This window comes from Lepidochelys kempii, chromosome 2, assembly GCF_965140285.1.
Source record: "Lepidochelys kempii isolate rLepKem1 chromosome 2, rLepKem1.hap1, whole genome shotgun sequence".
NCBI lineage: Eukaryota > Metazoa > Chordata > Testudines > Cheloniidae > Lepidochelys > Lepidochelys kempii.
In genome coordinates this window covers 49,432,450-49,448,442 of record NC_136381.1, presented here as the reverse complement: position 1 = coordinate 49,448,442, position 15,993 = coordinate 49,432,450, and the positions used below count along the sequence as shown (strand labels likewise).

Below are 15,993 nucleotides of genomic sequence, written 5' to 3'. Positions count from 1 at the left end.
TAGTAGGTGACTTCTGGGAACTATTTCCTATTTCCCTATCACCTATTTCCCCTTGTTTTTTCCTACCCCTCCCCTCCTCAGACGTTCTTATTAAACCCTGGATTTGTGCTGGAAATGGCCCACCTTGATTATCATACACATTATAAGGAGAGTGGTCACTTTAGATAAGCTATTACCAGCAGGAGAGTGGGTTTGTGTGTGTGGAGGGGGGTGGGGGTGAGAAAACCTGGATTTGTGCTGGAAATGGCCCAACTTGATTATCATACACATTGTAAGGAGAGTGATCACTTTAGATAAGCTATTACCAGCAGGAGAGTGGGGTGGGAGGAGGTATTTTTTCATGCTTTGTGTGTATATAAAAAGATCTTCTACACTTTCCACAGTATGCATCCGATGAAGTGAGCTGTAGCTCACGAAAGCTTAAGCTCAAATAAATTGGTTAGTCGCTAAGGTGCCACAAGTACTCCTTTTCTTTTTGCGAATACAGACTAATACAGCTGTTACTCTGAAACCTGTCAATACAACGTCTTCCCATGCTCTGGAAGAGAACATTTTGGAAAACAACAACAACATAGACTGCAATAATTTAGGTGTGTCTTGTGTAACTTTACAATAAAAACTATTTATAACTAAAGTAAAATAATAGTAATTAATTGGGAGTAGGCCAAACATTCCAACATATAAAATCAGAGACAATCCATTCAAAGATTCAGCAATATAAAATTGTTGTGGATTCTACAGAGGTAGCATGATAAAAATGAGTTTAATAATGACTTGACCATTTCACTGTTTGGGGTTGAAAAGGTAATCAGACTACTGAAATTGAAGACAAGTCAACAGAGATGTGTGTCTCTAAATACAGATAATGTTGTGTTGTCTAGTCTCCTTTACTGAATGGATTCTGTGGATAATAAATAGAACAGTTTTTAAAAGGGGAAGCAAAAGAGGTAAAAAGGGGATTTCACTATGTTGTGTAACTGACCTTCAGAAAAACAGCAATGACTGACAAACCATCAGGCTTATCTGAAGCCTCAGCAAAAATTGAATATTTCTCTGAATTCCAGTGAACCAGGTGAAGCTAAAAAGTAATCGACAGAGAAACAGTTATGAAAGCCAACAACATTAGAGACAAACCAAAGCTACATTCTTAGGGCTTGATTCTGCAATTGGCAGTGTGCACATGAACTTCTGTTCCATCACGGAGTGCCACTGACTTCACTGTGCTGTTTATTCATGCGTTTTTAACTGCAGGGTTGCGACCTTATATTGTAGGCTGCAGAGCTACAGGCTTTTCCTGTAAAATATAGGGGAATATAAATATCGATAAACCCCAAATAGAAAGGGTAGTTTTCTAACCCAGTCTCTAGCTGCCTTCTGAGAATGCCATTATTACTATTTTTCTTTAAACTTTATTCTTGGAAATACTACTTTCTGGGATGAAACCCTTAGTCATACAGGAGGTTCTTACTCAGAGGAGTATCCTATTTATTGCAATAGAGATAGTGGTGTGATTAACAGAGACAGGCCCTAAGCCTGTGATGTGAGCAGGCATATCTAGAGGACCATACATACTAGAAGTAGATATTTCAGTGGTTTTTCCTTTACATATCAGCTGTAAAGGGGCATGGTACTTTTTGTTCAGCACTAATGTTTTTGCCTATTATACCTTATTATTGAGCATTACACCTTAAAACACATGATGACAATATATTTAGAAATCTGGAAATCATATGCTGAAAGTCTTAATTCACCTGAAATTATTTTAGAAATTATTAATATTTAGAAACATTTAGAAGTTCCTCAAGTTAGCAACTATGTAACTATAGCAATCGAAACTAGTTTTATTGGTATAGCAGTTTCCATCAATAGATCAAGTGGTACAGCATATTAAAATGGCAATGGAAGATCACTAAAAGCAGGGGCACATTGCAGAAATTATCATGCAACGCACACAATTTTTAAAGAAGGTGGTTTAAAGAAGTAAAAACGGGAAAGATTTTCCCAGCTATGTTTTTTAAGCTAAATTGCAGTCTTTTTTCAACTGCAACAGCTTAATGTTTTAAAACTATTTTAAAGGGCTGATGCAAAGTGATCTGTAATACAAATTTTATTTCAGTGTTGTTCAAACGCAGTCCAAGTTCACTATCTAATTATAGCAGGAAGCAGTTCTAAAGGGAGGCCCCTTTCATATCTTGGCTGCATAAATTAGATAGCTCTAGCACCATCAACAGCGGAAAATTTCCTAATAGGAAGAGCCTGTTGGTTGTGACAGGCACTGCCTACAATACAGACAGATACGCCAGTCCATCTCATTAAATTCATATGCAATAATGTTCTAAAATATAAAGATTAGCCAAAGATAACATTGACTAAATTGTTCTTGATATGTTGATAGTGAAAAGCAAACAAAAGCAGTCAGTTCAGGAGTGGCTTTCATTTCTTGAAAAGTGGGTCTCAGTTAACAACCTTTCCTTCCTTCCTTTCCTTCCATTATTTTCTTCCAGCTTTGCCCGCTCATGGTTATTCTCCTTAAGAAGCAACAGAAAGCTACATTTCAGCAACAAGCATTAGGCTTGATACTACAAGGTGCTGAGCACCTTCAACTTCCACTGTCTTCAGTGGTGGGTAGGGGTGATCAGGCCCTCTGCAAAGCAGCCAGAGTCTGATTCTGTAAAGGGTTACACGTGTGAGTAGTTAGCTCCGTTAATGCCAGTACGACTACTCACAAGAGTGTACACACATGTGTTTTGAAGCATTGGGCCCTCTTTTGGTGCTTAAATATGGATTTAGGTGGAGTAAATTCAGGCAACCAAGTTTGAAAATGTTGGCTTCAAGTCCTAACTTTCTCCTGCAAAATCCCCTTTGCACATGCAGAGCAGGTTGTTGCTTGTGCAAACAGATGTAACTAACCAAGCAGTAAACACAGATACAGATGTTATGTGAAAATTTATATGTGCATATCCATTTTTGAGGGTGACATTTATGACTCAAGCTTTGAAAATGGGACCTTTACTTTTGTTTCATTGACTCTACCTCTGCGGCATATTTTGCTCCATCCACAGTGTGCTCAGAGCCATGGTCCTCAGTCTGGCCCCAGTGAAAGTGAAACTGATGCAGCCTGTAGTTTCCAGTCAGAGGTCCACTGGTCACCACTGCACAGAAATGAAATAACTTGTTGAAATCAAGTTCCGAGTCCAGCACAGGCATCATAACATCCCAAAACTTCCCTACCTACAGGTAGACAATTAGAATATTAGATCTATTATTAGTCTATTTTAACATGTAATTTTCATTTGTAAATTAAAAAAATAAGATTGTGCATGGATTAATACAAGCCCTTAGAAATAAAAATCTTGATATGTGCATCTTATGGCTTAGTTACAGTAAATCAGCATGCCTGTCAAATTCAGCCCTAAAATTTATGTCAACTCAACATGAACAGAGACTATTCATTACTTAAATGAGGAAACAAAAGACAGGGAAACATATAGTAGCAGCAGTTTATTGGATACGGGATTAGGATTCCAAGAGTGTCAGATGGAAACTACCTTTTAGAACACTGAGTTCATTCCGTTCCTAGGGCAGGAGAGAATCCACCACTAGAGGACACAATATTAGATCTTAAAATTGCTTTTCTGCTCAAGAAGAAAAATCAATAATATGTACAAGATATTCCGAGTCTAGTATATTAGTTTTTCTCATAATATTTTACAGCTAAGCTTAGATGTTCTTGTTAGTGATGTTGTAGGTCACCATCAATGATACATATATTTCTAACGTTGAGTTCAGTGTATTCAGTCCTCCTGGCAGATAGGGTCTGCATTTGCTTAACCATCACACTAAGAATTACTTGTCTGAAGATTCATGCAGAAGATGGTAGTAGTCTTTGCACATCAGAACAAGTAAACAGTGCCTCAGCCTCCCTTTTTAAAGCAAAGCTAAATCCATAACTCATATCTGAGTAGAGAATTGTTGCTAGGAAATCCACCAGAAAACAGTCATGATTGTGCATATTTTACTACCTGGAAATGTCCAGTAAATATGGCAAATTTTAAATTTTAAACAATGGAACACGTGCCAACAAATCCTAATTTTAAAATGACATATTTCAGATCTTACATGGAGTGTAAAGTTATATCACCACATGGTATAGCATGCTAAATCAGTGAGCACATTTGAATTGGTATTTATGCTGCTGAAAGTCCATTTGCCTTTGTTTCTAGTCAAAGGGGTCAGAAAAAAAAAGATTAAAATCAAACAAAAAAACTCTGCTCACTAACCTGATCGGTTATCCTTGTCCTCAAAGTTCACATGGAAGGAGTGTCCAACGTTGACAATCTCTTTGCAGGTGCTCAAATTCCAGGTGATCTTGAGATGCACCAGAGATGGATCTTTTTCTTGGTTTTAATGTCAATAGGGGACTGATGGTTTCCATTGGCAATAGGGTATAATTTTGTGCCACTGGTCAGGTCCTAGACAGATATAAATTTATGTTTCATTTAATTCTTAATTACTACTTTATTTTTATATGTTAATACTGAACTGTGGTGTTTTCTTCTTGTATAGCTGTAAAAATAATAGATTAGATCACTTTAAAATAGCAAGAAATATATCATTCTTATGGTTTGATCACTGATTTATGTCTCCTTTTATCAAAAAAGAAAAGAAAGATCCCATCTTGGTCAGTTAAACTAAGGAAAGTTGCTATTAAGGAAAGTTATGGTTACTATTGTTGCCTTGATAAGTCCAGTTCAGACTTGCCATGTTCATGCCGAGACTCATCAAGCCCTCGGATCGCTACCCCTTCCTGCTTCTCCACGTGGGCACCAATGATACTGCCAAGAATGACCTTGAGCGGATCACTGCAGACTACGTGGCTCTGGGAAGAAGGATAAAGGAGTTTGAGGCGCAAGTGGCCTTCTCGTTCATCCTCCCCTTGGAAGGAAAAGGCCTGGGTAGAGACCGTTGAATCGTGGAAGTCAACGTATAGCCGGTGGTGTCGGAGAGAAGGCTTTGGATTCTTTGACCATGGGATGGTGTTCCAAGAAGGAGTGCTAGGCAGAGACGGGCTCCACCTAACGAAGAGAGGGAAGAGCATCCTTGCAAGCAGGCTGGCTAACCTAGTGAGGAGGGCTTTAAACTAGGTTCACCGGGGGAAGGAGACCAAAGACCTGAGGTAAGTGTGGAAGTGGGATACCGGGAGGAAGCACGAGCAGGAGCGCGTGAGAGGGGAGGGCTCCTGCCTCATACTGAGAAAGAGGGGCGATCAGCGGGTTATCTCAAGTGCCTATACACAAATGCATGAAGCCTGGGAAACAAGCAGGGAGAACTGGAAGTCCTGGCACAGTCAAGGAATTTTGATGTGATTGGAATAACAGAGACTTGGTGGGATAACTCACATGACTGGAGTACTGTCATGGATGGATATAAGCTGTTCAGGAAGGACAGGCAGAGCAGAAAAGGTGGGGGAGTTGCACTGTATGTAAGAGATCAGTATGACTGCTCAGAGCTCAAGTATGAAACTGCAGAAAAACCTGAGAGTCTCTGGATTAAGTTTAGAAGTGTGAGCAACAAGGGTGATGTCGTGGTGGGAGTCTACTATAGACCACCGGACCAGGGGGAGGAGGTAGACGAGGCTTTCTTCTGGCAACTCACAGAAGTTACTAGATCGCACGCCCTTGTTCTCATGGGAGACTTCAATCACCCTGATATCTGCTGGGAGAGCAATACAGCAGTGCACAGACAATCCAGGAAGTTTTTGGAAAATGTAGGGGACAACTTCCTGGTGCAAGTGCTGGAGGAACCAACTAGGGGCAGAACTCTTCTTGACCTGCTGCTCACAAACCAGGAAGAATTAGTAGGGGAAGCTAAAGTGGATGGGATCCTGGGAGGCAGTGACCATGAGATGGTCGAGTTCAGGATCCTGACACAAGGAAGAAAGGAAAGCAGCAGAATATGGACCCTGGACTTCAGAAAAGCAGACTTTGACTCCCTCAGGGAACTGATGGGCAAGATCCCCTGGGAGAATAACATGAGGGGGGAAGGAGTCCAGGAGAGCTGGCTGTATTTTAAAGAATCCTTATTGAGGTTACAGAGACAAACCATCCAGATGTGCAGAAAGAATAGTAAATATGGCAGGCGACCAGCTTGGCTTAACAATGAAATCCTTGCTGATCTTAAATACAAAAAAGAAGCTTACAAGAAGTTGAAGATCGGACAAATGACCAGGGAAGAGTATAAAAATATTGCTTGGGCATGCAGGAGTGATATCAGGAAGGCCAAATCACACCTGGAGTTGCAGCTAGCAAGAGATGTTAAGAGTAACAAGAAGGGTTTCTTCAGGTATGTTAGCAACAAGAAGAAAGTCAAGGGAAGTGTGGGCCCCTTACTGAATGAGGGAGGCAACCTAGTGACAGAGGATGTGGAAAAAGCTAATGTACTCAATGCTTTTTTTGCCTGTCTTCACGAACAAGGTCCCAGACTACTGCACTGGGCAGCACAGCATGGGGAGGAGGTGACCAGCCCTCTGTGGAGAAAGAAGTGGTTTGGGACTGTTTAGAAAAGCTGGACAAGCACAAGTCCATGGGGCCGGATGCGTTGCATCCGAGAGTGCTAAAGGAGTTGGCGGACGTGATTGCAGAGCAATTGGCCATTATCTTTGAAAACTCATGGCATTTGGGGGAAGTCCCAGATGACTGGAAAAAGGCTATTGTAGTGCCCATCTTTAAATAAGAGAAGAAGGAGGATCCTGGGAACTACAGGCCAGTCAGCCTCACCTCAGTCCCCGGAAAAATCATGGAGCAGGTCCTCAAGGAATCAATCCTGAAGCACTTACATGAGAGGAAAGTGATCAGGAACAGTCAGCATGGATTCACCAAGGGAAGGTCATGCCTGACTAATCTAATTGCCTTCTATGATGAGATAACTGGTTCTGTGGATGAAGGGAAAGCAGGGGACGTGTTGTTCCTTGACTTTAGCAAAGCTTTTGACACGGTCTCCCACAGTATTCTTGTCAGCAAGTTAAAGAAGTATGGGCTGGATGAATGGACTATAAGGTGGATAGAAAGCTGGCTAGATTGTCGGGCTCAACGGGTAGTGATCAATGGCTCCATGTCTAGTTGGCAGCCGGTATCAAGTGGAGTGCCCCAAGGGTCGGTCCTGGGGCCAGTGTTGTTCAATATCTTCATAAATGATCTGGAGGATGGTGTGGATTGCACCCTCAGCAAGTTTGTGGATGACACTAAACTGAGAGGAGAGGTAGATACGCTGGAGGGTAGGGATAGGATACAGAGGGACCTAGACAAATTGGAGGATTGGGCCAAAAGAAATCTGATGTGGTTCAATAAGGACAAGTGCAGAGTCCTGCACTTAGGACGGAAGAATCCCATGCACTGCTACAGACTAGGGACCGAATGGCTTGGCAGCACTTCTGCAGAAAAGGACCTAGGCTGACAGTGGACGAGAAGCTGGATATGAGTCAACAGTGTGCCCTTGTTGCCAAGAAGGCCAATGGCATTTTGGAATGTATAAGTAGGGACATTGCCAGCAGATCGAGGGACGTGATCGTTCCCCTCTATTCGACACTGGTGAGGCCTCATCTGGAGAACTGTGTCCAGTTTTGGGCCCCACACTACAAGAAGGATGTGGAAAAATTGGAAAGAGTCCAGCGGAGGGCAACAAAAATGATTAGGGGACTGGAACACATGACTTATGAGGAGAGGCTGAGGGAACTGGGGATGTTTAGTCTACGGAAGAGAAGAATGAGGGGGGATTTGATAGCTGCTTTCAACTACCTGAAAGGGGGTTCCAAAGAGGATGGCTCTAGACTGTTCTCAGTGGTAGCAGATGACAGAACAAGGAGTAATGGTCTCAAGTTGGAGTGGGGGAGATTTAGGTTGGATATTAGGAAAAACTTTTTCATTAGGAGGGTGGTGAAACACTGGAATGCGTTACTTATGGAGGTGGTGGAATCTCCTTCCTTAGAAGTTTTTAAGGTCAGGCTTGACAAAGCCCTGGCTGGGATGATTTAATTGGGGATCAGTCCTGCTTTGAGCAGGGGGTTGGACTAGATGACCTCCTGAGGTCCCTTCCAACCCTGATATTCTATGATTCTATGATTCTGTGATTCTAATTGCAGGATCTTGTCTTCAAAAAGAAATTGGTGATGTCTGTAGTAGCTAATTCTGGGATGAGGTCAGCACTTTGCTTCACCACAGAATTTCTGCCTTACGCTAGGGAGTTTATATACGTCATCAAGTAAGGGATTTGGTAATACTTTATAATCAGATTTTAGGGAGTCACCTGATCTCATGACATGAGAAACGGTTAAAAAAAGAGAGGGGGGGGGTGAGAAGGTTGGAAGAAAAAAAAAGAAGTTTGCAGTCGATTTACCCTAACCATTTTGATTCAGTGAACATGTTTTGTACTGTAAGAATCAGATAAGATTTTAAAAGCCAGACCCTTTTATTTGTAGAAATGTTGGCAAAAGGTGTCTGCCACATTAAGCCTCCCCAGCCAAACTTTGCCTTTGAATTCAGTGGGAGCAGTGAGGTGCTCTTCACTTTTGAAAATCCAGGCCACTTATTTAGGTGCCTTACTAGTAACAACTTCAGGCATTCATTTTTAAAATGTTGGCCTTGGTACTTTTGGGTGATGTAAAATAAATACTACAAGCAGTTCTAATATTTTGATGTGTTAATTGTAAGGTTAAATACTGGCTTAATATTATTCACAACAATATTCTTCTTAGTAATAATTCAGGTCCAGACCATCCCTGAGGGATCCAAATGTGGCAGGGATGGTGCCAGGCTCCAGCAGATCTGGGGGGATCTGCTAGTTTTGGGGATAGGGTCTGTAGTGTTTTCCAGGGAGGGAAGATCCTCACCGAGATATCCTTCCCTAATCCCACTTTTGCATGGATTTTCTGAAAGAAAATCTGTGCCATAACAACCAAGATATTTCTCTGAAGCTTTCATCTAATCATTATGGTCCCAATTCAGCATCATATCCCTATTCAGGACAGCACTTAAGCAAACGTAGGCCTGAATCAGGATGGATTTTAAGTGCTTTCCTGAATAGGGGCCTACAGTGTCAACCCACAATTTATCAAGTGGTTTCAGATCCAATAAGAGTGACACTCTTTTTTCAATAATAAAATATTTGGGCCTGGCCCTGCTTTCCTTACTCAGGCTAAATCAGTTGGATTTTGCTTGAATAAAATTTGCAGAATCTGGCTCTTAAATCCTAGCAGTAGAATTTCATGTATAAGAACTTGAATTTCATAATACCACAATATCATTAAATAGTTGTGCAGTTTTTTTTGCCAGCTTTTATTAAGCATAGAAAATCAAGGTAACTATTTCTACGTAAAATAAGGGTTAACATAACATATTTAAGCATTGCCCTGTCATCCTGAGTTGCAAAAATATGAACCTGTTTACATTTTTCTGTTACTGCTGCAAACCGTTCTTGGTAGTAAACTGCTGATATCAGAATCATGCAGATGTTCACAGCTGAGGTCAGGCACATAAGATACTGCTGTGTTGTTTTCATTTCATAGCCTGCAGAATTTGTCACATTGATTCCAAGATTGACTATGTTGTATATTCTAATATGTGAAAATCAATATAATTCCCTGAGAATAATGGAAGGAATGAAAAAATTCTTCACTTGCACTGTAGCCATAGCGTATGATCTTGAAAACTGTATACCACAGTCAGTCAGTCAGATTCAGGGTCCATTGACTTCCATTTCACACTCAAACTCTTCCTCTGTCGCATGTCACCTGCATGGCAATGAGAATTAGGTATATGGAGAGATCTATAGAATCATAGAAGATTAGGGTTGGAAGAAATCTCAGGAGGTCATCTATTCCAACCCGCTGCTCAAAGTAGGACCAACTCCAACTAAATCATCCCAGGGCTTTGTCAAGCTAGGCCTTAAAATCCTCTAAGGATGGAGATTCCGCCACCTCCCTAGACAGGGCCGTCCATAGGGGGGTGCAGGGCCCGCGGTGGAAGTGACAGATTCGTATCTTCCAGACCATATGTGCTGGCCAATTGCACCAGCCCGCGAGGCCCCCCAAACCATGGGGCCCAGAGCAGTCTCCCTGATTCGCCCTAGCCAAAGGATGGCTCTGTCTCTAAGTAACCCATTCCAGTGCTTCACCACCCTCTTAGTGAAATAGTTTTTCCTAATATTCAACCTAGACCTCCCCCACTGCAACTTGAGACCGTTGCTCCTTGTTCTGTTATCTGCCACCACTGAGAACAGCATAGCTCCATCCTCTTTGTAATCCCCCATTAGGTAGTTGAAGGCTGCTATCAAATCACCCTTCAGTCTTCTCTTCTGCAGACTAAATAAGCCCAGTTCCCTCAGCCTCGCCTCATAAGTCATGTGTCCAAGCCCCCCTGATAATTTTTGTTGCCCTCCGCTGGACTCTCTCCAGTTTGTCCACATCCTTTGTATAGTGGGGGGCCCAAAACTGGATGCAATACTCCAGGTGTGGCCTCACCAGTGCCAAATAGAGGGGAATAATCACTTCCCTCTATCTGCTGGTAATGCTCCTCCTGTGGTGACCAGATGTCCCAATTTTATAGGGACAGTCCTGATATTTGGGACTTTTTCTTATATATGCACCTATTACCCCCCACCCCCGTCCCGATTTTCAGATTTGCTATCTGGTCACCCTAGCTTCTACTAATGCAGCCCAATATGCCGTTAGCCTACTTGGCAACAAGGGCACACTGCTGGCTCATATCCAGCTTCTCGTCCACTGTAATCCCCAGATCCTTTTCTGCTGAACTGCTGCTTAGCCAGTCAGTCCCCAACCTGTAGCAGTGCATATAGCAAAGCCACTGTACCAAAGGCTGAAAACAAGAACCTCACTAATAACCTGGTAAGCCATTGAAAAAGCAGACAACCAATTGTATCGTATTCTCTGATCTATCAGTTTCTATGGATGTATCAATGAAATAGGTCCTCTGCTCCAAGCAGACATCAGGACAATAAGATATTAAGAAATGAAATAATTAAGAACAGAAGAGATTTGGGTGAAATTATTTGTAATTCCTTAATAGATAAAGAAACAAAATTATTAGGAATAAGAGCAAATAGAAACATAAATCTTACCCTGATTGACAGATACAGGGGAAATACAACCTGGAAAAGCATGTTAAGGTATCTTTTACTATATCAGATAATTAACGACAATTTTCTGGCTATGAAAAATATTCTTTCTGTGCGAGGTGAGCATGGCAGAGACTCAGTAAAAAGATCTCCTTAGTGGAGCAGCCGATTTTCAGAGGTATGATCTTTCCATGTCTCATCTGCCAACCTTTGAAGTAATCCTAGAACACCCATTTAATGCCATGGGCCATTCATGACTGACAGGACAACTGGTTTGTCTGTTGAAATCCAAAACAACTGGTTCATATTCCCCCAATTGGTTGACACCCTTTTACACCCTCTCAGTGAACTTCAAAACTTAACTCTAACTCTAGCAGTGTTGTCAACCCTTGCGATTTTATCAGGAGTCTTGTGATATTTGGCATTCATATTAACCTCCCCTTTGTCCTCCCCCAGTTGCTGGGAATCTCAGCTTTTTTTTTTTTTTAAGTAAGTTTCTAGCCCTTATAACTAGAGAAAAAACCTTTGAAATTTGAAGCAAGTACACACTTAAGTCTCAGAAACCAGAAAGCAAACAACCTCCCTCCCCTCATTTATTATTTTAAAAGAAACTCATGATTTTTAAGCCAACCTCATGATTTTGGGGGATCTCATTAATGATTTTTTAACTCTTGAGGTTGGCGATACTGACCTGCAGCCAAAATGTCGACAAACTGTATTTGATTTAAATCAAAGCCATGGTAATTGTGGAGATGTTGTTAAAGAATTGTTTAAAGACAGGGACTGGTAACAAATTGTTGCTTTTAATTTTATCAAGTTTTCCTGTTTGTTTATTTGTTGGTGATTTTTCCTTATTAGGTAGCCAAAGTACACATAAGAATGCCTGATAACAAACAATAGAGAATACTTTCTGATAGGTTATTCGCACCACCATGTTCCCTTAGGAAAATCTATGGCAAAGGGTCTACAAAAAATAACGACAAATGAAGCTTTTTTGCAGACAGATGCACTACCTTGGAACACAGATAACTAACAACTAGAGTAAGTGTAGCTCTGCCACAAGCCATGTGTATGTGATGCACCAGGAACAGTGCAGGGAAAAAACTGCCTGAAAGGCACATTTCCCTCCCTGCTTCCACCTTGCTCTGGGCAGAGGGTAGTAATTTTCTCCTGGCCTTTCTCCAAGAATTTAATGATGACACCATCCCAAAACAGCCTGTGTTAGCCCATATGTCAGGGAGGGAGAACCAAAGTTCTACTCTTTCCCTTGTGCTTTTCACCCACCTGCTCCAGGGAGAGAAAGTAGCAGAAACAGTTTCTGCTTACCCGTGCACATGTGGACCCATGGTCCATTTAGCTTACACAGGAGTACAAGGGGAGTTCTTATTCTCTGAGAAGCCCTGAGTAGGTACACAGTCTAACTCACAATCTAAGCCAAAGACTATTTATAATAATGATGACAGTGATGTGAGTAATGAGATTTGAATTAAAGGGACAGTGCCACATACTTTACCCCAAATTAAAAAGGTTTTACAAAAGTTAATATTGATTGAAATAATAATTTTGTAAAAATTACATAATTTAAATAATATACCTTTAAACATATATTTTTTTAAAGAAGCTGTTTTGTGTTTTCACATGTTATCCTGCAGTGTTCGCTGTCCAAATGTTGCAGTATTGTACTATTACATGAAAATCAGAAAAAGAAATTGAGAAGAAACTGGTTACAAATAAATGGAGAACTACAAAGAGTACAAGCAGCATAAATAGTGAAAAGTGCATTCAATTTTGTAACTTCTTTCAAAGTATAGAATCTATGGTAACTTCAATGAGGACTGGGTCAGATCTGCAGGATTTTGTCTATTGTTTTTATAACCTGATAATAATGATAATTTATGGAGCAACTGAAAGCCACTTACAATTCCACTAGGAAAAATAGCCAGCAGTAGGACAAGAAGAAAAATAATAGAAAAAATAGCATTTGTGAAAATGGTTCTCTCTCTTAATGCAGACAAGTCATCAGGTGTTTAAAGGCAATCTTTGAAAAAGGTATGGGGCACAAAAAGCTAAGAACCACTATTCCTAGGGAGCTTTCTAGAACACAAGCTTAGATTCCCTCCACACAAATTAATACCTCAACATTTGGGCCTATTTCTACTGTCCAGGGAACCTGTTAGCACCTTTCCAGCAAACTATGATTTAAGAAATATGACATCTTGGCAAAAAAACCATTGATAGCAGCAGAAGCAGACCCATGCTACCCAGACCAGTGTGGACAAGGTCTTAATGGCTAAGACCTTGCCATGATGGACTTAAACATTTACATATGTGCTTTTCTGAATTGGGGCCCATATGAATAACCTCCACCTTTGTTCATTGACATTTCATGGGCATGGACTAAGGTACATGAAAGTACTGGATCTAAAACCCAAGTTAATTCTGGAAGGACTGAAGTTAGATGTGTCTCGTTCTCACACCTCTAATACCTGCTTCAGCATCAGTGAACCACAACTCCTTTGAAAGCAAGAGGAGAAATTTCACCAGACACACAAGTTAGGCTAAGAACAGAAAGATGATCCTCAGACAGAAGCAAGATTTTCAGGCCCAACTTGAAGATACTGATTACATCATTTCCCTTATCTCTGACTCTGTAGCACTCAGCACTAAGAATTTTATTTTGAGAACAGCTTCTAAGAAAAGAATCTCTCACTTTTCTCCTTTGCTCTTCCCATTTGTCATTAATTCAGTTCCTTTTATTGTGTGTCATATTACAGACCTGGTCCATAGTTTGGAAGTTTTGTCTAAAATTTTACTATTCTTTTCCTTGTCATCAAGAAAAATATTAATTCTAGGTAAGAATTATATTGGGATCCCAAAAGTATCTAGATTTCAGTTCACCAATATCCCATAGTTGCTTATTTCCTGTACTTCTTATTTGTATTTGTTTTCTGTAACCAGGCATAAAAGTTGACAAATTCAGATATATGATTCAAAGCCATAGGCACCATCTGTGGAGCTTTGGAGTTGTTGCAGGATAGCTAGCAGATTTTGCAAGATTTTAATTAAAGCATACATGCACAGATTGTGAGGATGGTTGCATTTTCTAAGGCTACTCTCTGAACAACTGTCCATGGTGGAGTCAATAAATAGAATAAAACCGCAAATGGTCCAGAATTTATGTCTTTGCTTTTTAAGAGTAATGAGTGGTATTGAGGACTATAGATGTAACCAAAACAGGGAATCCAAGAAGTAAATATATTAGATTTCACAGAACAAAGGGAAATCTCAAATATTTACAAAATAGGGCTAATTTTGAATTAAGAGGGACTTTGTAGGCTGTAATCAGCTGATGCTTCCTACAAAGCACAATCATATTGTTACTTTATTCCATTCCTCAGTCCAACACCAGAGTGAGCTCTTATGTCATGTAATTTATATTAGTACAAATAAGGATATAAAACTTAAAACCAAACAGTGTGCTCTGGTGTTATTTTAGATTGGCATTTTTGTTGGTTGACTGAAACAAAGAATCTTCTTTTAACAATGCCTTGATTTATGCGGGATTGTTTACCTCTGCACTTGGAATAGAATAATGACTTGGCACGGAAATGTTTGTTTTCTGCTTATATTATTTTTATATACATGTTTGCAGATGATACTTTTTTATTAAATGTTTCAACCTGTATGGTGAGTTACTAAAAACAGCTTAATCTGAAAGTACAGTGATTGCTTAAGAAGACAGTTCTCTGACTCTTTTATTTAAAAAAGAGATTTATCAGCCCTCTCAGAGATGGTCTCTTTCTGTTTCATTATTATTTACTATTTATTATTTATCATAATTATTATTTTCTATTTGATGGCGGCTGGCTGTGTAGTTGGCGCTGCACAGATAACTGGAGAGACATCATCCCTGTCCCCAAGGAGCTTCCAATCTAAACAGACAAACAACTGACATTGTGAACAAAGGGTAGGTTGGATTCATTACATAAAGGTCCAGCAGGCTTGTGGTGTGGCAACTGACAGGCATTTCTTTGAATGGTGGATTAACCCTGAGAGGCCTCACAGAAGAAGTACTGATATTCATAATGAGGTATTACAGAAGATCAGATAGATGCCTGCCAAACAAGGATAGGGAGCTTGTTCCAGCTGTCAAGGACAGCATGAAAGAATTCACCAATATGAAAGTGGGAGAAGAATAGAGAGGGAGCAATTAGCTATGAGCAGGGATCCTAGAAATCCTTTTGCAATGGAAAAACATGGAATTTACGTTTTTACAGAGAATCTTTAGTTTTTACATTTTGTGAAAAAATAAAAACACATATTAGCTATTAATTAAATTTTACAGGTTTCAGAGTAACAGCCGTGTTAGTCTGTATTCGCAAAAAGAAAAGGAGTACTTGTGGCACCTTAGAGACTAACCAATTTATTAGAGCATAAGCTTTCGTGAGCTACAGCTCACTTCCTCAGATGCATATCGTGGAAACTGCAGCAGGCTTTATATATACACAGAGAATATGAAACAATACCTACTCCCACCCCACTGTCCTGCTGGTAATAGCTTATCTAAAGTGATCATCAGGTGGGCCATTTCCAGCACAAATCCAGGTTTTCTCACCCTCCACCCCCCCACACAAATTCACTCTCCTGCTGGTGATAGCCCATCCAAAGTGACAACTCTTTACACAATGTGCATGACAATCAAGTTGGGCTATTTCCTGCACAAATCCAGGTTTTCTCACATCCCCCCCACCCCCATACACACACAAACTCACTCTCCTGCTGGTAATAGCTCATCCAAACTGACCACTCTTCAAGTTTAAATCCAAGTTAAACCAGAACATCTGGGGGGGGGGGGGGTAGGAAAAA

General features: G+C 40.5%; 1 protein-coding gene and 1 pseudogene across 3 annotated transcripts in view; one reads left to right on the top strand and one right to left on the bottom strand.

Moving 5' to 3' along the window:
• The window catches only part of LOC140906551 (uncharacterized), a 42,744-nt gene extending 27,650 nt beyond the window's left edge, over positions 1-15,094 (top strand). For both annotated transcript variants that reach the window (XM_078851490.1, XM_078851491.1), the window contains one exon: positions 488-15,094. In XM_078851490.1, coding sequence (XP_078707616.1) covers positions 5,417-6,559 — 1,143 coding nt within the window. In that variant the 5' untranslated portion in view covers positions 488-5,416 and the 3' untranslated portion in view covers positions 6,560-15,094. The remainder of the gene's footprint in view (positions 1-487) is intronic.
• Positions 1-15,993, bottom strand: part of LOC140906555 (carbonic anhydrase 1-like) — a 56,023-nt pseudogene that overhangs the window by 1,834 nt on the left and 38,196 nt on the right. Inside the window, exons 2-4 of the transcript XR_013635292.1 lie at positions 4,281-4,472; positions 3,034-3,152; positions 983-1,078 (exon numbers count right to left, since the gene is read on the bottom strand). The product of XR_013635292.1 is annotated as a carbonic anhydrase 1-like (transcript). The remainder of the gene's footprint in view (positions 1-982; positions 1,079-3,033; positions 3,153-4,280; positions 4,473-15,993) is intronic.